Source organism: Bos indicus x Bos taurus, chromosome 23, assembly GCF_003369695.1.
Source record: "Bos indicus x Bos taurus breed Angus x Brahman F1 hybrid chromosome 23, Bos_hybrid_MaternalHap_v2.0, whole genome shotgun sequence".
Taxonomy (NCBI): Eukaryota; Metazoa; Chordata; class Mammalia; order Artiodactyla; family Bovidae; genus Bos; species Bos indicus x Bos taurus.
The window spans coordinates 50,237,204-50,258,555 of record NC_040098.1 but is presented as its reverse complement, the minus strand read 5'-3'; the positions used below and the strand labels follow the sequence as shown (position 1 = coordinate 50,258,555).

Below are 21,352 nucleotides of genomic sequence, written 5' to 3'. Positions count from 1 at the left end.
TGGACGCGTGTGTCACACTGGGATGCTGCGGGCTTCTGTCCCTGTGTGGCTGTCTTCACAACTAACGGTCAAGGGCAGTGGAGGCTTTTTGTCCCCAGCAGCTACTCCACACGAGCCCTGTCAGCTCACGCCGCAGGCCCCGTGTGTACTGGTCAGGACCACTGTGAAAGGCACGCTCAGAGTGACGAAAAGCCTTCAGAAAAGCCTGCTGATATTTTTAAGCAACTACTTATGCAAATCATTTTAGTAGCTTTCATGGAATAATGACTAAGTCCATCAGGAAACGAGCAGTTACAAAGCAAAAAGCACACAAACATAAGCATAAGTGGAAGGGAAGTCTCTTATGTTTTGAAATACTTTGAACAGAGCCTCTTGAAGTTAATGTTTCATTGGATATATACTTGACGTAAAAAAATAAATAAAAGGTAGATTTGAGTCCCAGTGTCTGTGATCTTGCTAAAGTGGTGTTTATTTTTTAAACATAGCTAAGAATACCAGTCTGACATCCCCTCTAGGGTCGTTGTGAGGATCAGAGTCAAGATAATTGAGGTGAAGCACTTTGTAACTGGTAAAGTCCTATAAAATATGAATACTAATTGCTAGGTTGTTTCAGCGTTTCTTGTCACAGTTATTTTGGGAAAGTGTCATTTCATTGAGCCAAAGAATTCCTACAAATCAGCCACTATTGACAGGGAAGTACTTAATATAATAAAAATATTTTTGCAGTATGTAATGGTTAAACGTTTTAATTTGACCCTGGGCTTTGCCAGGTGGCTCAGACGATAAAGAATCTGCCTGCAATGCAGGAGACCTGGGTTCGATCCCTGAGATTCCCTGGAGGAGGGCATGGCAATCCACTGCAGTGTTCCTGCCTGGAGAATCCCATGGACAGAGGAGCCTGGCAGGCTGCAGTCCATGGGATCACAAAGAGTCAGACACGATGGAGCGACTAACACAGTTTTCACTTTTGCAGCAGAGCAGCCTGTGAGAGGAAACGTGGGGTGCAGGGTTCAGTCACTGGGGAAGAAAGTGAGATGGAGGAGGAGGGGTTGGTGCAGAAGCAGCTCAGATGCTGGGTCCCGGAAGCCACTGGCCTGTCTGGACGAGGCGGTGACGGTGAAGAAGGCAAGGGGAGGGGACAGGGCATTCTGTTTTCCGGTTACTCCTTCTTTTGAGTCCCAGTCGCTTCTTTCTGAGGCGTCTTTTCAGAAATAGCATCTCGCATATCACCTCATACTGTGATAGATAAACTCTCTCACGGATTTAAAGTCACTGCCTGCATCAAAAACTTCATTTTTAAGTATGAAATTCTTCCATTAACAACCCGTTTAAATGAAGTCAATAAGTTAAAAAGTGGAAAAGTCTCTGAGCCCCGGTTTCCTGTTGCTCACTCCTTTCCTCTCTGTGTGTGAGCCCTTGTATGCGCGCGGGAAGCTGGTCCAGCCCCCCAGGGGTGTCAGTGATGGAAGCCAGCCCCCATTCCCAGCCCGCAGATCAGACGCTGCCCACAGAATCCGACAGCAAACAGTAAACGCGACAAATGTGAAAAGTTGTGGAGTCTTAGAAGGTGGTGTTCTCTGAAGAAAACAGAGCAGAGTAAGGGGATTCGTTGCTGAAAATCCTTCTAAGAAGGTCAGCTTCCGTATAAAACTGAAATCATGAGATAGGAGTCCGGAGATGGGAAGTTCAAAAGCAGGAAGAGGAGGAGGAGGAGGAGGACACCTAACTGCCTCCCATCTGGAACATTCTATTTAACTGAGGGTGCTTCTTTCCAGTCAGTTTTCTGCTCCAGAGATTTTCGTTTACTGGAACCTTCCAGTTCTGGAATGTAGAAAAAAAGGGGAAAAAAAATGCTGCCTTAAAACCCTGTCAGCCCAGGAGCACCCAGCAACAGATTACCGCTGAGGAGTGCCGAAGGCCTGAGAATTAGACCTGCCCAGATGACGGTGCCTCCGAGTGTCTGGTTAGTTATGGCTCTCTCTCTTCCATAAAGAATTGAGGTGCCGTGTAAAAGTATGTGCAGGAGGATAGAATAAGTAGTTCAGATAATCAGGACGAAGAGGATGTAAGGATAAGAAAGTGGAACTGGAGCGAGAGACGCACAGGGCCGAGTCACCATTCTCAGAGGTGACCCGTAAGGATGGCTGTGCGCTTCCACGGGGCAGAGTGAGGAGTGAGCATCAGTTATGTAAAGTTGAGATACCCTCACAGTGAAAACGATCCAGTTGTTTGGGAGAAGAAAAGAAGCTTTTCCTGTTAGCATTTTCTCAGACCTGAGATCAGTTTATTTCATGAAGACTTGTAGGGACGACTCAGTGACCTAGTGACCAGCACTCTGGACAAGGAGCTCCTGCACCTTCCGAACGTGATGGGCCAGACAGCTCAGAGGTGGTGGTTTAGTTGCTCAGTCGTGTCCAACTCTTGCGACCCTATGGACTGCAGCCCGCCAGGCTCCTCTGTCCATGGGATTCTCCAGGTAAGAATCCTGGAGTGGGTTGCCATTTTGCAGGGGTGCAATTCAGAAGAGGCAGATCTCAATGGGACCAAAGCAAAGTGTTTCAAAAATAGAATTTGATGCAGCTCAGCCCATAGACGTCCTTCCTTGCAGCCCTTCCTGGTGATTGGCCGTCAGCAGCAGGCTTTGCAGTAAGAATGAGTGTGAGTCAGAGGTGGTGGGCAGTGGAGGAAGCTGGAGGCTGCTCCTCCTGAGGGCCTCGTCCTTGAGCGTCCACGTACGAGGTGCTGCGGTCTTAGGTGCCGACGGGATGGCCCCTCGCTGCTCTGCGTCCGGGGTCCTCTCAGGCCTGTCCTCATTGGCAGCCAGGAGGCCCCCGCGTCACACCCACCCTGACTTTTTGTATATTGTGATCTTCCTAAATGCATCTCTTGGTTACCTTTCAAATATGATGTGGGCCTGCTTAGTCGCCTCAGTCGTGTCCTAAATGCATCTCTTGGTTACTTTTCAAATATGATGCGGGCCTGCTTAGTCCCTTCAGTCGTGTCCGACTCTTTGCGACCCCATGGACTATAGCCCTCCAGGTTCCTCTGTCCATGGGATCCTCCAGGCAAGAATCCTGGGGTGGGTTACTGTGGCCTCCTCCAGGGCATCTTCCCAACCCAGGGATTGAACCTGCCTCTCTTAGGTCTCCTGCATTAACAGGTGGGTTCTTTACCACTAGCTTCACAGGGGAGGCCCTTTGTTCTTATAACCTCACCGGAATAGACAGAAGTTATTTCATTCAGCCTTGAGAATTTTTATCTGAAATGTTTCTTCTCACGCGTTATATAAAAGGCGTATATAAAAGCCTGTTCTCCATTCGCCCAGTTACTTCCCCTAAAAGGACAGACGGCTACTGCTTTTTTTTTTTCTATCCATAATATTCCACTGTATGGATATAGTGGGGTTTATTCAAGCCGCGTCCTTCATGGACGCTTGGGTTGTTTACTGTCTTGTTATAAACAATGCTCCAGTAAACAGCCTTATACATCCGTGGCTTCCTGTGCGTGGGAAGCAGCCTGGTGGTCAAAGTGGCAGAGTGGTGTGTCTGTGACTGAGGACGGCAACAGGGTGATGCTCCTTGGGTCTGGGGGTGAAAAGCCCCCACACGCGCCTGCTCTCAGCATATGAAAGGCCGTGGTTTCCCTTGGCTTTGGTGTCAAGTATGCGATGAGGTGTTTTTATTTTTGCCAGTCAAATAAATAAAAAATGGTAATCTGGTGCACTTTTGTTTTTCTTAAGTAAACTTTTCATTTGCTTAAGAATCATTTTTTTTCTCCCTTTTTGTGCACATCTTCCTATTCTTTGCCTGTCTGAATAATGAGGTTGTTTTTCTTTTTCTTACCTACCGTTGGGGGCTGCATGTCGTTCTTATCTTGCTCTAGGAAAGTTTCAGCGGATAAGGAAGCTGGGGAGGGTAATGAATGAAAGAAGCAGAGCTAAGAACTAAAAACTGCTGCATGTTAAATAGATTCAAATACACTAAACCTACTGTTCTTTCAGCTGTGGGTGCTGGGCTCAGATGGTTGGCTTTATCTAAAAATTTTATAATAAAATGTAAAGGATTTAATAATTAAGGAAAAAGTCTAACTCACAGAGCAACATTAATATTCCACCTATCTTTGATTAATTTGCGAAGACAGTTCAGAAACATGTTTTAAACATATTTTAAAACTATTAACCTCATAATCTTTGAACATCACACTTTATCATCATTATTTTTATTTTACATTACAAGCCTTATTTGTCCCTATATTAAAGAGTGGTATCATAGTACATACTCATTTTCAGATAGACATTTTTAATAAGCTCATGATAAACATTCACTGTGTAAACGCACCTTGCCTCTGGTCGCCACCCGCTGAGGTCCTGTCCGGGTGTCAGGAGTGGGATGGACCTGCGGCCCCTCGTGCCCTTAAACCCTCTTTCTGGTCTCCTCTCCCCACTGCAGCCGGAGCTCAGGACCGGATCGGCTGGGCCTTCGGGCTGGGGCTGGAGCGGCTGGCCATGATCCTCTACGACATCCCCGACATCCGCCTCTTCTGGAGTCAGGATGAGCGCTTCCTGAAGCAGTTCCGCGTGCCGGACATCAACCAGAAGGTGACGTTCCAGGTGAGTGCGGCGGGCGTCCCGTGAGCACAGTGACGGGTCACGCGCCGTAAAGAGTACCAGTGAGTTTAAAGGTAATGTGACCTTGGAAAGTGTTTTCAATAGAGATTCATAAACACACGAGATCCATGGACCTTCTAAAATTATATACTGATAAAAGGGGATTTATCAAGCCTGTTAGTCTAAGCAGGGAACCAACTTTGGGTTCATTAATGTCTGTTTTTCATGAAATATCCATCTTTATCACTGATGATACTTTTACAGTTCAGTTTTTTTTTTTTTTAATGCTAATCTAGACACATTGATTTTCTTACGATTAGTGTTTGAAATGTGCATTTTTTTCATCATTTTATTTTCAGTTTCTGTCTTTATATTAAAAGCATGTCTCTTGTAAACATCTGGGTCTTTTGTAAACCCATATTTAATTGGGGTGTTGACTCTTTGTTACACTCAGTATATTACATGGGATATTCTTGGGGTTAATTTTTATTATATCTTTAATTCTTATCCATTTTCCTTTTCTGTTCTTTTTCTTTATTTGGAAATTGAGGTTTTGTGCGGGGGGTTGTTTGTATTATATTTTATTACTCTATTGCTGTTTAGTTTCTCAATTTTATATTATTTTTAAGTGGTTATTCTACATTACAGTAGGCATAATTAACTCATCACACTTTACCTTGAGTAACCAGAGTACTACAACTCCATGAAACATTTAATGTTACAATACTGTGATTCTGTTTACTCTTTTTCTTGATTACTGTCATATTTTATTTCTCTGTATAGTATAATCCCACAATACATTGCTCTATTTGCTTCAAATAGCCATTGTCCTTCAAAGAAATTTAAAAATGTATTTTTCTTGATATCTGCCCATTCCTCACTGCCCTTCATGACTTTTTTCAGTAATCATTTTCTGTAAGTCTGAAGGACTTGCTTTACCGTTTCTCGTAGTGCAGCGTGAATTTTCCTGGCTTTTGTTTGGAAATGCCTTTGTTTCATCTTTATTTTATATTAGTAATATTTTCCATGGATATAGGTGTCCAGGTTGCCAATATTTGTGCTTGCTCTATTTTTTCCTCTTAGTTCTTTAAAATGTGTCATTTCGTTGCCTCTGTCTTTTCACTTTGGTTTTTGGCAGGTTGACCTGTGTGTGACTTTCTGTCTGTTATCTTGCTTGGGGCTTCAGTGTGTTGAATTAGTGCTTTTCAACCCTTTTTGAAAAGCCTCACATCTCTTCCAACAATTCTTTCTTTCTTTCTATGCCTTTCAGACTGTGACTACGTGTGTATCAGCACATTTGGGTTTGTGCCACAGAACTCTGATGCCCAGGGTGTGCTTTTTATTGTTGACTTTTTCCCCACTGTGTGCTTTATCGTGGGTAGTTTTTCTTGTCTTATCTTTGGGTTTCCTCGTCTTCTCTGTTGCATCCACGTAACCACTAAGCCCCTCCAGCGAGTTTTCATTCCAACTTTGTACTCATCATTTCTCCAGTTTCTACTTGCATCCTTTTGACTGATGAAATGCTCCATCTCTTCATCCATTTTGTACAGTTTCCCTTAAATTCTTCAGCCTGTTCATGATGGTGATTTTTAAGTCTTGGTCTGTTATTTCCGAGCTTTCAGTTCTCTGTTGTTCTCCTTTTAGTCTTCTTTTCTTCTTAGTAATGGGTCACATTTTGCTGCTTCTTTACTCGTCTTCGTTTTTAAATGTTGGCAACACGTATCCTCAGGAAGCCTTACCCTCTCCCCGGGCAGGCAGCGAAGGCAGTGAAGCCAGATCCCTTTGTCATGACCAGGAGTCGAACTGGATTTTGCGTCTCCTTAAGTTTGTGTAAGAAACTTAACTTCTGGCGGAGGAGGGTGGGGCGGTTAGGATGTGATAGCTGAGACAGTAGATCTCTGTAAAATGCTTTGTGAATTATAGATCACAGAGAGCTACTTCCTAATGACTCCCTTATAATTAGTATCTATTGACTATATTGTGTCAGTTTCCCGTGGCTAACGTTACAAATTACCACAAAGCTAGCAGGTTCAACCCATACATCTCTCTTATTTTACAGCCCCGGAGGTCAGGAATTCAGTCAGTCTGCCAGGCTCAGGCTCAGGGGCAGCGGGGCGGGGCCCCCAGAGGCTCCAGGGGAGATCCTCCCCTCCTCCTGCCTGGGTCAGCTTCTGGGCGGACCTCGATCCTTGACCCCTGACTGCATTGCACCGCGTCCCTACCTTTCCTTCCCTATGTGGCTGCTCTGCCTTCCCTCCACGCATTTGTCTCTTCTCACAAGGGCCCTTGCGACAAGCTTATCTCTACGCACTAAGATGTTTTCTTCGCCGCATCCGTGAAGTAGTCTTGGAGTGTCAGGTAACAGATCCACGGGTTCCTCGGATGAGGAAGTGGACATCTTTGGGGGTCGTTGTTCAGCCCATCACATACACTTTTCCTTTTTTAAACAAAGCATTGTTTGTTTGTTCATTTAGCTGCGCCGGGCCTTAGCTGTGGCACGTGGGGTCTTCAGCTGTGGTGTGTGGACTCTTGTTCCCTGACCAGGGATTGAACCCAGGCCCCCCTTGCTTGGGAGCGCAGAGTCTTAGCCACTGGACCACCAGGGAAGGTCTGCATATACCTTTATCTGTTCCATTTCCATCATGGCAAATTGCTTGCTTCAGATAGAATAGAGGAGATTTTGTCGTTAGGCGTAAGAAAGATAGATAATATGAAAGTGTGAGCAGTTTCTGACCATTTGTGTGGAGTGGTCATGGGTCTATACATGAAGGAAATAGGGACTCCTTTGTCACTTACTGATGTTGGCCTGTCTGAGGAAGAACATGTAACATGATTATAAACGATGGTGAGGCTGAGTCTGAAGGCACAAAGCGTTGGCCGATGCCAGCCATTCAGTGATGGTGAGAGGTGGGTCTCCTGTTGCCCGTCGTCTCTGAGGTCGGTCGTAGTCAGACTCCTGGGAAGCCATCAGTTGGTCGCTGGTCTCCCTGGGGTACCAGGCATCAGCTGCGAGCACTGCTGTGGGAGGACTGCGAGTTTCTTCCGGCCAAGGTTGGCCGTTTCCCCTTATTTTGTGTCTTCCCACGGTCATGGTTCAGGGCCCCGTAGTCTGTGCATTAATTTATTTAGTGCCTTATGACACTTGTCATTTTTGGGTGCTGGGTTCAAGTCCTGGGACCAGATAGTTTGCCTGTATCATAGCTCTCATTCTTCAGGATCTGCTGGGGGTGAAGTCTATTAGCCCATTGTATAGACAGTGAAACTTGAGCCTTGGAACCAACAAGGAACTCAGCCCCAAGAACTCTGCTAGCAAGTCACAGAGCTAGGATTTTCACTAAAGCCGACTCCAGGGAGCTCCTAGTATTGAACTGGTAAAATCTTGTTTCCTAGACGAAGCACCGCTCTGGATTCAATGAGATGAAATGGACAGTTTCTGACTTCAAGCTGTTTTCAATCTGGAAAAGGAGACAGATTTATCAAGAGATGGCTTCCCCCATGTCTCAGTGATAAAGAATCCACCTGCAGTGCAGAAGACACGGTTCCACCCCTGGGTTGGGGAGATCCCCTGGAGAAGGAAATGGCAACCCACTCCAGTATTCTTGCCTGGGAAATCCCATGGACAGAGGAGACTGGCGGGCTACAGTCCATGGAGTCGCAAAAGAGTCGGACATGACTGAGCTACTAAACAACAAAATTATAAGTAATATGAAGTGCAGTGAAGGGCTGCACACAGGTGAATGTAGAGTTTTGCTAATACTGACCAGTGTAGGCAGGGATCAAAATTTTCATCTTTTTTTAATCCTATTTTGCTAGTTAATTCTCGGAATCCTTCCACGTCTCTCCAGAATTGTATCAGGACTTGAGCCTGTGATTACTTGCTAATCTCCGGGACTTGGAATAGTTCCTAGATCCGGTTTCTCTGTCATTACCATAAATGTTGTCTGGTAGAGACTCAGTGCAGGATTATGCGGTGTTTCCTCATTCTCTTCCCAGATAAATCCAGCTTCGAGAATCCCATCAGCTTCATTATGTTGTAGTGAAATTAGTGGATCTCATTTTTCTTCCCACTGTTTCCCTGTGCATTTTTTTCCATCTCGCCTCCCCCAAAAAAGCACATAAATATTTTTCTTCTGCAGGAAGGAGGATATTTATCCTAGAAGAAAGTCATAGAAAATCACAGGCGCTGGGGGAGATGACCAGCCACAGGACCATTTGTTTGTGCCCTGTAGTCATTGTTGACAGTTGGACGTGGAGAGATGCAGCGAGCAGGATGGACCCGTTTGCCATGGGAGCCGTCCTGGTGCATTTATGTAAAGCCTTCATCGCAGTGAGCATCTTGTCCATGCTGACTGGTGCTCCTGCTGTCCCGACCTCCACAGCCACTGGGCGAGGCGGCCACGGTCCCCTCGTGACTCCTGGCCCTTCCTGCCCGGTTTCCACCTCCACCTTGCTTTGCCCGTCTTGGATGTGAGGATGTTTCACAGACCCTCGGTCTGTTGAGTCCCGTTGGATTGTGACCCTGTGTCTGTCCCGGGGCCTCTGTCGTCAGAGGCTTGTGGATTTATGACTGCTTTTTATCTTTGTGAAAGCAAAATAAAGGGCAGCCACCACACATTTCTTCCTTATTTAACGCACTTTTAAAACAGTAAGAATGAGGTCCTCAGGTCTTCTGGTAAAGATTGGACAGTTACGTTGTGTGACCTTTATATGCACACACGTTCAACATCCTTGTTACAACTTTCTGGCCATTAACCCAGCGAAGCTGTCCAACAGCTTCCTGTTTGTCGACACCACCAGGTGCATGCATGCTCAGTCGAGTCGGACTGTTGTGACCACGTGGACTGCAGCCCGCCAGGCTCCTCTGTCCTTGGAATTTTCCAGGGAAGAATACCGGAGTGGGCTGTCATTTCCTCCTCCAGGGGCTGTCTTCCCGACCCAGGGACCAAACTTGCGTCTTTTGAATCTCTTGCATTGCAGGCAGATTCTTTACCACTAGAACCACTGGGGAATCCAAATTAAGGAGGGCCTAGTCCTACCAGGACTGAACGACTTCACATTCACTTTTCACTTTCATGCATTGAAGAAGGAAATGGCAACCCACTCCAGTATTCTTGCCTGGAGAATCCCAGGGACAGAAGAGCCTAGTGGGCTGCCGTCTTTGGGGTCGCACAGAGTTGGACACGACTGAAGCGACTTAGTAGCAGCATCAACAGCAGTCTTACCTTAAGCATGGATTGTAGCCCACCAGGGCAAGAATACTGGAGTGGGTTGCCATTTGCTTCTCTGGGGCCTCTTCCTGCCCCAGGGATCGAGCCTGGGTTTCCTGCACCGCAGTCAGACTCTCTACCATCTGAGCCACCTGGGAAGCCATAATGCTCCCCTTGCCTGGACCTGGCTGTGCCTGTTTTCCTACGTCAGTGGCATGGGAGGCGTGGACAGGATGTGGCTATGGGATGTGATTTTCTCTGTTTGAAACAGTGTAGAAATCCAGGTCGCCCAGGCACGTGCACCTGAGTTAACTTACAGTGGCCAAAGGGAAAAGGCTGGACTGCCGACCTCAAGGGGCTCAGCCTGGGATGCGCCTCTCGGAGCAATCATTGGAATACCAGAGCCAGTTCAGGTGGAAATTTCAAGGTTTTTATTAATGTTCTGGGGAGCGAATAAAACCGAAGTAATTTACGTTGCTAAGTTATTAGTCATGAAAGGTAAGCGCGTTGTTGTGTATGTCTAATTTGCCTCATCCTGAATGAAAGGAGAAACAAAACTCCTCACAGTTTCAGTTAGTGGTGAGCTGAACCGAGTAACTGAATAACTCCGTTATTCAGAGGATGAGGGAAGCATTTGGGTTCATCTGTAACTTAAAGTCAGCCTGTATTTAGACTGAGAAATGAGAATTACTTTGTGATTCCATTATCACACAGCTTTTTTTTTTTTTTTCAACTGTGCACTTCAGTTGGCGTTTTGTATGTATAATCTTGTGATCTTAAAAATGAAGAATGGTTAACATAAGCATTCATTTATATCGTGGATAGCTTAATTATTCCTTCCATCACTTGGCTGAGTAATGAATCAAATGTTTTCTTTCCATTTGAGGGAAGAATTTATTTTCTCAAGGGCCTCCCTGTGAGATTTATAAATTACAATCAGAGACTGTAATTCATGACCAAGGATAGTGGATTATAAATAGATGACCCTTGTAGAGTCCGTTTGGCAGAGTGTGAACTCTTGTTTAATCAGTGGGTGAAGAGCAAGTAGCTATGGTATATTTATCTGTATTCATTTTTAAAATTATGAAATCTAAACATACAAACATTTATTTTTCTGATTTGACTTTTTAATAACATAGAACTGTGTACCCTCCACCCAGCAAATATGCTGGGATTTACCACAGATCCCTGTAAAGAAGAAAAGCATTCGAAATGTATTTGACACACCCATGCCTCCCTGATGGACCCCTCTTCCTGCTTTCTTCCCCAGAGGTGACCTCTGCCTTTGGTTTGATGTTTGCCATCCTCAGGTTATTATTGCAGTTTGCATATATATATATATATATATATATATATATATATATGTATGTATGTATAAAGTTTGTAGGATTGCTTCAAAATGACACGGGACAGCCACAGTAGCTAAAAAATAGAAATTCACCACCTGGAACTAATGCAACATTGTAAATCAGTTATTGTTCTATAGAAAATTTAAAAATTAAATTTTAAATAAAGAAGTAGAAATTCAGGGAGATTTAATGAGGAATTTGATGAGCATATTCTACAATGTGTATTGCAATGCAGAGAATCCAAAACAGCCAAATAACTAAGCTGAAGGACTTGCTTCTCTGATGTCAAGTCTTTTTTACAGTAATTGTAAGAGTGTGGACCCAAGCCAAGGCAGACACAGAGGCCTGTGAAAGGCAGTCGGGAGCCCAGAAACACAGCTTTGTATTATTTCTGGCCTCCTGACATGGCCTGCACTATAGAACCCACAGGAGGAGGCGACGTCTGTGCAAACCAAGCACGGATAATTGAGAATCCATATGGGAAAAAAAATGAAATTCGACCCCAGACTCCTAATTATTCAAAAACGAATTGCAGGGGTTTGCAGATCTAAGTGGAAAAGGCAATTTATCAGCTACTGACTTTGAAAAAGTCACTTTGCCCTGAATGATCCTTTGATTCTTATTGGAGTAGACTGAACTGGGGAGATTGAACCAAATGAACTGTGATGATGTAAAATTTAAGCCTAATTAAATGTCTGATCTTGAAAGTTTGTGAATAAGTATTTATTTAAAGTGATTGCTGTAGGTTTTTTTTGTAAAGCTTTTTTTTTTTTTTTTAATCAAATTAGGGATATTTCCTTCTATTTCTAGTTTGCTAAGAGTTTTTATCATAAATGATAAAATTTACATTTTATCATTTACAAACACTTTAGTATATTTTGAGGGCTTCCCCGGGGACTCAGATGGTAAAGAACCTGCCTGCCAATGCAGGAGATCCCATGGTTCAATCCCATGGTTGGGAAGATCCCCTGGAGAAGGGAATGGCAACCCACTCCAGTATTCTTGCCTGGAAAATCCCATGGACAGAGGAGCCTGGCCGGCTGCAGTCCAGGTGATTGCAAAAGAGTCAGACACGACTGAGCGAATAACAACAACAACCCCCTACCTCACAGGCCTTGGAACCCACTTCATTTCCTTTCTCTTTGAATTGATCACTGTAGGGAGTTCATCTGTGTGCATCTTTTTGTGACGTGTTTTGCTTATTCCTTCATCTGTGGTTGGACACTTGAGTTGCCCCCTACCCTTTGACTGTTGTGAAACAATCCCACTATAAACATAGGGATATAGTTATCTCTTCAAGACCCCACTTTCAATTCTCTTGGGAACTCTTCCCCAGACGTGGGATTGCTGGATCATAGACTAATTCTCTTTTTAGGTCTTTTGATGAACTGTCACACTGCTTCCCACCACGGCTGCACCATGTTACATTGCCACCGACAGAGCACAGTTCCAATTTCCCTTGTTTGCCAAAAATTATTATCTTCTGTCTTTTTTAATATAGTAGCCATCCCAGTAAGCGTGAAGTTTATCTCATTGTGTTTTGATGCGTTTCCTTAATGATCTGTGATGTTCAGCATCTTTCCACATACCTGTTGACCATTTCTTTTGCCTTAAGCCAGTCTCCCAAGGGCTGCTGGTCACTCAGTCCCGGCCTTGGTGACGAAAGAGCTGCCGGCCATTCTCGAGGTCCGGCCACAGTCTGCTATGGGTGACTGTGATGGTTCAGTTCAGTCGCTAAGTCGTGTCAGACTCTTTGCGACCCCATGAATCACAGCACGCCAGGCCTCCCTGTCCTTGACTTCCCTGGTGGCTCAGAGGTTAAAGCGTTTGCCTCCAGTGCGGGAGACCCAGGTTCAATCCCTGGGTCAGGAAGATCCCCTGGAGAAGGAAATGGCAACCCACTCCAGTATTCTTGCCTGGAGAATCCAATGGACAGAGGAGCCTGGTAGGCTACAGTCCAGGAGGTTGCAAAGAGTCGGACATGACTGAGCGACTTAACTTTCAGGCCTCCCTGTCCATCACCATCTCCCGGAGTTCACTCAAACTCACGTCCATCGAATCGGTGATGCCATCCAGCCATCACATCCTCTGTCGTCGCCTTCTCCTCCTGCCCGTAATCCTTCCCAGGATCAGAGTCTTTTCTAGTGAGTCAACTCTTTGCATGAGGTGGCCAAAGTATTGGAGTTTCAGCTTCAACATCAGTCCTTCCAATGAACACCCAGGACTGATCTCCTTTAGAATGGACTGGTTGGATCTCCTTGCAGTCCAAGGGACTCTCAAGAGTCTTCTCCAACACCACAGTTCAAAAGCATCAATTCTTCGGCACTCAGCTTTCTTTACAGTCCAACTCTCACATCTATACATGACCACCGGAAAAACCATGGCCTTGACTAGACGGACATTTGTTGGCAAAGTAATGTCTCTGCTTTTGAATATGCTATCTAGGTTGGTCATAACTTTCCTTCCAAGGAGTAAGTGTCTTTTAATTTCATGGCTGCAGTCACCATCTGCAGTGATTTTGGAGCTCAAAAAAGTAAAGTCTGACACTGTTTCCACTGTTTTCCCATCTATTTCCCATGAGTGATGGGACCAGATGCCATGATCTTCGTTTTCGCATGTTGAGCTTTAAGCCAACTTTTTCACTCTCCTCTTTTACTTTCATCAAGAGGCTTTTGAGTTCCTCTTCATTTTCTGCCATAAGGGTGGTGTCATCTGCATATCTGAGGTTATTGATATTTCTCCTGGCAATCTTGATTCCAGCTTGTGCTTCTTCCAGCCCAGCATTTCTCATGATATACTCTGCATAGAAGTTAAATAAGCAGGGTGACAATATACAGCCTTGACATACTCCTTTTCCTATTTGGAACCAGTCTGTTGTTCCATGTGCAGTTCTAACTGTTGCTTCCTGACCTGCATATAGGTTTCTCAAGAGGCAGGTCAGGTGGTCTGGTATTCCCATCTCTTTTAGAATTTTCCACAGTTTATTGTGATCCACACAGTCAAAGGCTTTGGCATAGTCAATAAAGCAGAAATAGATGTTTTTCTGGAACTCTCTTGCTTTTTTGATGATCCAGCAGATGTTGGCAATTTGATCTCTGGTTCCTCTGCCTTTTCTAAAACCAGCTTGAACATCTGGAAGTTCACGGTTCACGTATTGCTGAAGCCTGGCTTGGAGAATTTTGAGCATTACTTTACTAGCGTGTGAGATGAGTGCAATTGTGCAGTAGTTTGAGCATTCTTTGGCATTGCCTTTCTTTGGGATTGGCATGAAAACTGACCTTTTCCAGTCCTGTGGCCACTGCTGAGTTTTCCAAATTTGCTGGCATATTTCACAGTATCATCTTTCACGATTTGAAATAGCTCCACTGGAATTCTATCACCTCCACTAGCTTTATTCATAGTGATGCTTTCTAAAGCCCACTTGACTTCCCATTCCAGGATGTCTGGCTCTAGGTGAGTGATCACACCATCGTGATTATCTTGGTCGTGAAGACCAGTTTTGTACAGTTCTGTGTATTCTTGCCATCTGTTCTTAATATCTTCTGCTTCTGTTAAGTCCATACCATTTCTGTCCTTTATCGAGCCCATCTTTGCCCAACACTTGTTGAGCCCATGGAGCCCAACATTTTGAAATGTTCCCTTGGTATCTCTAATTTTCTTGAAGAGATCACTGTGATGGTTAGATTTCTGTATCTCCCCCGCCCACCCCTGACAGCACGGCTCCTCCTGGCATTTGTTTGGACTTAATTTTGCCCCGGGGGGTAGGGGTTGGGGGAGTGTCTGTTTTGGAAGAGATTATGACGGCTCCTGCGCCCTTGTCCCTCGGAGAAGTCCCTCAGGTGGTTGAAATCCCCTGAAACCGAGTCTGGATTCTGAGATCCCGAGGAGCCACGAGAAGATGGTAGCAGGGCTTTGCAGAAGGGGACCCAGCCCCTGTCTATGCAGACCCTTTCCTCTTGAAATGACTTCTTGGTGGCGGAGCCTCAGGGGCAGGTTCCCCCACACCGTCCCGAGTGGCTGCCCCTGCCTCAGGTGTGAGGGCGGCGGTTCTCCCCTGGGCGCCTGCCCCGCTCCCGTCACCGTGGCCGCCCCTCCTGCTCTCCCCAGGTGTGAGGGCGGCGGTTCGCCCCCGGCGCCCGCCCCGCTCCGTCCCCCGGGCACTCGGCGGCCCTGTCTTGGCCGCGGCCGGCCGTGGAGGAGCCTCGCTTGGCTTCTGAGCCGCCGTGCTGGCGTCGGCCCTTCCCTCCGCCTCGCTGTCCCCGCCTCTCTGCGGTCTCTTCCTTTGTGACGTTTTCTCTCTGCGTGTCCCTCTTTTCACACGCGGTTTTCATCCGAGGTAGGTCGTCCGGGAAGCGAGGAGGAAGCGGCGCCTCGCGGGCTGCCTGCGGCCGCAGTGGGCAGCATCTGCCTGCTGGGGGCTGAGACCGCGGATGGAGCGCGGGAAACGGGCAGGATTTCCCCAGCACGAGGACGTTATCAGCGCTGCGTTGAGAGGCCCCTGCGCCTCCGCGCTAGGCACTGTGCCTGACGCCGGGGATGCAGCGTGGGCCCCGTCCTGGGGCAGCGCGGGCGCTGGGGGCACGTGAACAGTGAGGGGCTCCGAGGAACGTGGGCCCGGCCTCTGACCAGGGGGGCGTCAGGAGGCACGACCCCGCTGTCGTCTGTGCCTCTGCTCCGTGTGTCCGGTGTGGTGGGGGGGGGCGCTCTGAGATCGAGCGGCGTGTGGACGAGGGCAGGCTGAGTTTTCTCTGGAAGGCAGCTAACAGTATATAAACCATCATCATCGGATTTCCACTTTACATGATCGTCGTTCTGAAGCATGAAGGAGGGGTGGGAGCCAGGAGGCCAGGGGTCCACTCCAGCCCTCGCTCAGGCTGGGGAAGAAACGGGGGCAAGTGGGAGGGGGCAGCAGTGGAGAGACTAGAAGGTCAGGTTCGGGCTCGACACGTTTTAGGAGCCAGAACTGAAGGGCTTTGGGGTGACCACGTGGGGTGCCTGTGGGGTTTCATCTGAATTGAGATTCATGCCCCTTGAGAGTTGAGGGGCTCTGTTCACTGTCCTTATAGCTACACAAGCAGACTTCTGCTGACCTGGGCACACGGGGTGTTCACACACTTTAGGTAAAGATACAGGAGAAAGAGAGTGATCCCCAGGTGTCTGGCCTTTAGAGCTCAGTGGATGGAACACTGGAGAAAAAAACCAGAACTGAAGAATTTACCTGAGTGGAAACATTTGAACTCAGGATTCACTAATGTCCCCTTTCAAGCTCTGCTTTTTTGTTGGCGTCGTCTTTACCATTGTTTTGTTTAATTGGCACAGACAGGTCCTCGGGGATGGTAGCAGGTATGGCTGTATCCAGGTGACCGCTCAGGCTGAGGCAGGAAGGAGGCGAAGTTGCGAGCCGGTGTTTATTGGGGAGGGTGAATCGGGGCTGAGTTCTCAGAGGGTGGATGGTCCAGGGCAGGGTGAGGTGGGGCGGGCATGTCGTCACCAGCAAATGTGGCTGGTGAGCGAGTCCAGCGCTGGTGCGGGGGAATAAGACTCAGATGAAGCTTCCTCCTGGCCAGAGGACCACACTAACAAGGAGGCGGGATGAAGAGGGCCCACAGGGCCAGACAGCCGTCCTCCTTCAGTGTCTGCTCAGCTGGGGCACTGCTGACGTCACTCTGAAGATGCTTCAGGCTCTTGGACCTTGCTTGAGAACAGTTTCATATAAACGTGGGTCATCACCGAAAGCTAATGTTACATCATTACAAAAACGGGGAAGGGGCAGGAAATCACAGTTGTTGGAAGGTTTTGGAGATCTCTTCTGGAACATTTCTGTATCCTAAGGAGAAAAAAGTGTGTTTTTTTCCCTGACCACGACTGAAAAATGGGAGAAAAAAAAATTAAACTCAAATATCCTAGTAAATGCTATCCACGTTTGAATATTTGGAAGATCTTCCTAAAGTGTTTATCTTGTTGGAAGTGTGAGGACATGAGAAGAGAGGTGCTCCTGAAGGTTGGCTTGCACCATCTGTTTAAATCTTCAGCAATCCTGAGTGTTACGGTGTGCCCCCTGCCTCCCAGGGGAGCGTTAACAGCCCCTGCGTCTCCTTTTTTCACTCCTGTGGACTCCAGTTTGCATCTTTAGCATTGTATTACCATAGCTTCTTCATCTTCCAGAGGTAATTCAGTTACCCTCTTTCCCAGATACTGCAGGTTTATAATTTTATAGGATTTTTCCTTTTCACCCAGTTTTCCAATTATCACCTTGTTAGCTGCACACCTGCTTCACAGAAAATTGCACTGTGCCATTTAACCTTTTGAAAGAAAAAAAAAGAGAATGGAAAAACACACCTCATTACTCGGTTGGTTCACCCTCGAAAAAAGCCACATCTCTGGGTGTGGAGCTTCAACGAGACTGCAGAAGAGAGCACCTGAGTATTTAATAGAGTCTAGAACGGGAGCGAGAAAGGTGACCGACAGGCTCCTGGCACCAGGCTGGGCATCCGCAGCAGCCCTGCCACTGTGCATGCCCAGCTCCGCGCCAGAGAGTGCACGCACTGCATCTGTTAAAGGCAGAAACACACCCATTAGTGTGTAGATTGAACTCGGGCACCCAGCAAATGAGGTGGAGCCTCGAACGTGATTTCTTGACTAATTAGTTGATTGTGATCAGAGGGAGGGCCGTAGGAAAGGGTGGACCCCTGCGTGGTGGGCCTGCAGCCATCGAGACACAGGCCGGTTTCCTTTTGGTCTGACTTCATTCATGCCTTGATCGCGACATACGGGCGTGATACCTGCATTTCAAAAATGACTTACATGCTTGTGTGTGCTCGGTCACTCAGTCGTTTACATGCTTGTGTGTGCTCGGTCACTCAGTCGTATCTGACTTTGTGACCACAGGGACTGTGGCCCTCTGTTCATGGGATTCTCCAGGCAAGAATACTGGAGTGGGTTGCCATGCCCTCCTCCAGGGGATCTTCCCCACCCAGAGATCAAACCCGTGTCTCCTGCATTGGCAGGCAAGTTCTTTACCACTGAGCCACCTAGGAATCACAATCTATAGGCTTACCTACCTATTAAATAATAATAGATAATTTACTGGAAAAGATTGCCCGATCCTGTAGAGAAGGAGGGGTCGTGAGGCGCGTGGAGAACCATGGTCTGTCACAGCACAGACGATGGTTGGGAAGCTCCGGGGAGGCTGGCTGGTGGCTCCGGCTCAGGGGGCTCCAAGCCAGGGCCTCCCACTTCCCCCCCGTCTCAGGTCTAGTCTGCTGTCCCCGCCTACACCGGTCCTTCTTGCTCCGGGAAGCCCAGCCTGCCCCTGTACTCTCACCATCACCCCCATTCCCGACCCTCTCATTTCTGCACCCTGCACGGCCAGGCCCGATCCCGCATGAACCCCAGACTCGCCTCTTTGCTGACAGAACACAGTTCCATGTTGAGCGTGCCTCTAAGTATCAGGCCTGGGTGGCCCACCTCACATGCGTGGGCTCTCTTCGGGATCCTGGGTTGTCCCACAGCCTCCCCCCACCACTCCTTTGACAAATAGTCCTGCTTTATCCCTGGAAAAGGCTGAGGCCATCTAGCACGAGTCCCCTACCGCTCATTGCCACCTCTGAGTCTTCTCAGCATTAGGGGACTGTGTTGTCGTGAATATCGATCAGTTTAAATACCTGTCATGGCCTTAGCACAGTGCCCAACATACCTTATTGTTCAGCAGGTCCCAGCTATTGTATCAGTAACTGTGAGTGGATTAAATAGCAAACAAGCATGTTAAGTGCTGTATATAAACCCTTCTTTTCCTACCATATTTGTTGTTTAACGGACTTCCCTGGTGGCTCAGATGGTAAAGCGTCTGCCTATAATGCGGAAGACCCGGGTTCAATCCCTGGGTCAGGAAGATCCTCTGGAGAAGGAAATGGCAACCCACTCCAGTACTCTTGCCTGGAAAATCCCCTGCACGGAGGAGCGTGGTAGGCTACGTACAGTTCATGGGGTCACAGAGTCGGACACGACTGAGTGATGTCACTCACTTGTTGTTATTTAATCACTAAGTCGTGTCCAGCTCTTTTGTGACCTCATAGACTATAGCCCACCAGGCTCCTCTATCCCTGGAGTTCTCCAGGCAAGAGTACCGAAGTGGGTTGCTGTTTCCTCCTCTCTGGGATCTTCCCAACCCAGGGATAGAACCTCTGTTCTATCCTGTGTTTCTAGCCTCTATCTACTTCAAGTTAAATGTACCAAAATTTTTTGTGGATAACTCTTACATTTTAGCCCAATGACTCTGCCCACAAAAAGGAAAAACAATGCAGTTTTAATGCCACATCTCTCTGGGTTTGGCAGAAGGAAGTTGTTGTTTTTCCCCCAAGCCAGTGTTTTTTTCTTTTACCCATTCGAACATCCTCTCCATCCTGTGTGGAGGATCTGATTGTCTGTGAACAGCACTGTGTGTCTTGTTGGGGCAGTATCGATTTCTCCATGGTTATTTCTTTTCTGGAAACATGTAAGTAATCACCATGGCAACACGATCACTCACAGATGACACAAATACACCTCCACATCTATTAAATAAAATAGCATTTAAAAAATAGTGCCTTCCCATTGAGGATCCAGTCCTCACTCTAGCCTCCCTATCTTTCTTTTGCGTTCTTTTTTTTTTTTCTGCCCTTGATTTCATCTGCTTTTTTTTTTTTTTTACTGTAACTGAATACCCACAGGTGAAAAAGGGTAGAGTTAATTTGAAGAAACTGAGGCTTCACGGTGTTTGCACCACATTGGCCCAGTCCCCAGGAAGGCCACCGCCAGACACCGGGCAGCCCTGTGCCGCTGCCTTGGCCTGCCTAAAGCCCAGATACCCGAACGGCCAGCAGCACTGTCCGCCGGGTGGCGCTGCAGTCAGATACTCGTTCTTTCTAAACCTCAGTTTCCTCATCTGTGAAATGGGCATGATATCCCTCTGGCTTGCATGACAGGAGTGACTGAGACCTTGCCTGAGAAATCCCTATGTGCACAGGGCTGGTGCTGGACAGGCTCTCGGGGTATAAGTTGACTCTGTGCTTCTAGAGCCCATCAGTCAGGCTGCGATGGTTCAGGAAGCCATCCTCGGGAAGGGGACCTCACCTTTTGGGTCCAGGCAGCCCTCTCGCTTCCAAATGGAGGGCTGGTGGCTGGTGTCTTTCTGTTAAGATTCATAGGTATATGGAGTATCTGTCAAGATGTGCAAACAGCAGAGAACAGCTTGCCAAAACCCACTTTTGATTAGTACGCAGGACACACAGAACCGTCGGGGAAGTTTTGTTCTCACGGGTTCCAGGGGGTTATCCCTCTGTGGGCATAAAACTGTCGGGTACTTGGAATCGCATCCACTTGGCAGAGTGGCTAGAACCCAGGCAAGGTCAGGTGTTTGCAGCCTTCACGTGCTGCTCCGTTCAGAAAGACGGGGAAGAGGGGCCATCGTCCTGACTGGACCTGCGGTGTTCACATTCGCTGTCCATTTACTGAGCGTCTGGTTCGTGGCCAGCACGGGGGTGGCTCCTGCCTCGGGATCGAGGGGCGAGAAATGCTTCCCGAACTTGCACATGGTCTCTTGACTAGGAACACAGAAGAAGTTAAATCGGGAAACACAACAAAACAAAAATGGAGAAGGGAGGGGAGACCATAGTGAGCAGAAAAGTGGAAAATCTTTCTATGGGCTATATTTTGCTTTTTATTAAAAAAAAAAAAAGAAAAAATAACATAGTCATGTGTCTCTCCTGCTGGCGTTGCCGCTGGAGTAGGACCCAGCCTGTGGTTGATCTGCGTCCCCGGGGTGCCGTGCAGGCGTCCTGCAGGCGGTCCAGCTCCCAGCTCCATGTGCGAGGTGCTGGGCCTGGTTGCTCTGCACTCTGGACCCTCCTTCCGCTGACAGCTGCCCTGTGAAAACTTCGGCTCCATTAACAGCAGTGGATGGGAGGAGGGGGAGAGGAGGAGGGGGTGGGCTTAGGTGTGGTGCTGTGCACGTGGGCTGGGCTCCGGTTTCCCAGGATTGTTACCAGGACCACAGGAAGATGCTCCCATCCAGGTGTGCCCGTGTGAGTCGGCATCAGGACCAGACGTGAGCATCATCACCACACACGCCGAGCCCCCTTTACGAAGCACCAGTGCACCCCCAGTGCCAACGCCAAGTCCTTGTCATAAACGCGCTCTTGTTGTTCAGGCTA

The 21,352-nt window shown here is 47.5% G+C and overlaps 1 protein-coding gene across 7 annotated transcripts in view; it reads left to right on the top strand.

Annotated features, from left to right (window-relative positions):
- FARS2 (phenylalanyl-tRNA synthetase 2, mitochondrial) overlaps window positions 1-21,352 on the top strand; it is a 307,704-nt gene that overhangs the window by 160,516 nt on the left and 125,836 nt on the right. For all 7 annotated transcript variants that reach the window (XM_027525048.1, XM_027525046.1, XM_027525047.1 and 4 more), the window contains one exon: window positions 4,449-4,609. In XM_027525048.1, coding sequence (XP_027380849.1) covers window positions 4,449-4,609 — 161 coding nt within the window. The remainder of the gene's footprint in view (window positions 1-4,448; window positions 4,610-21,352) is intronic.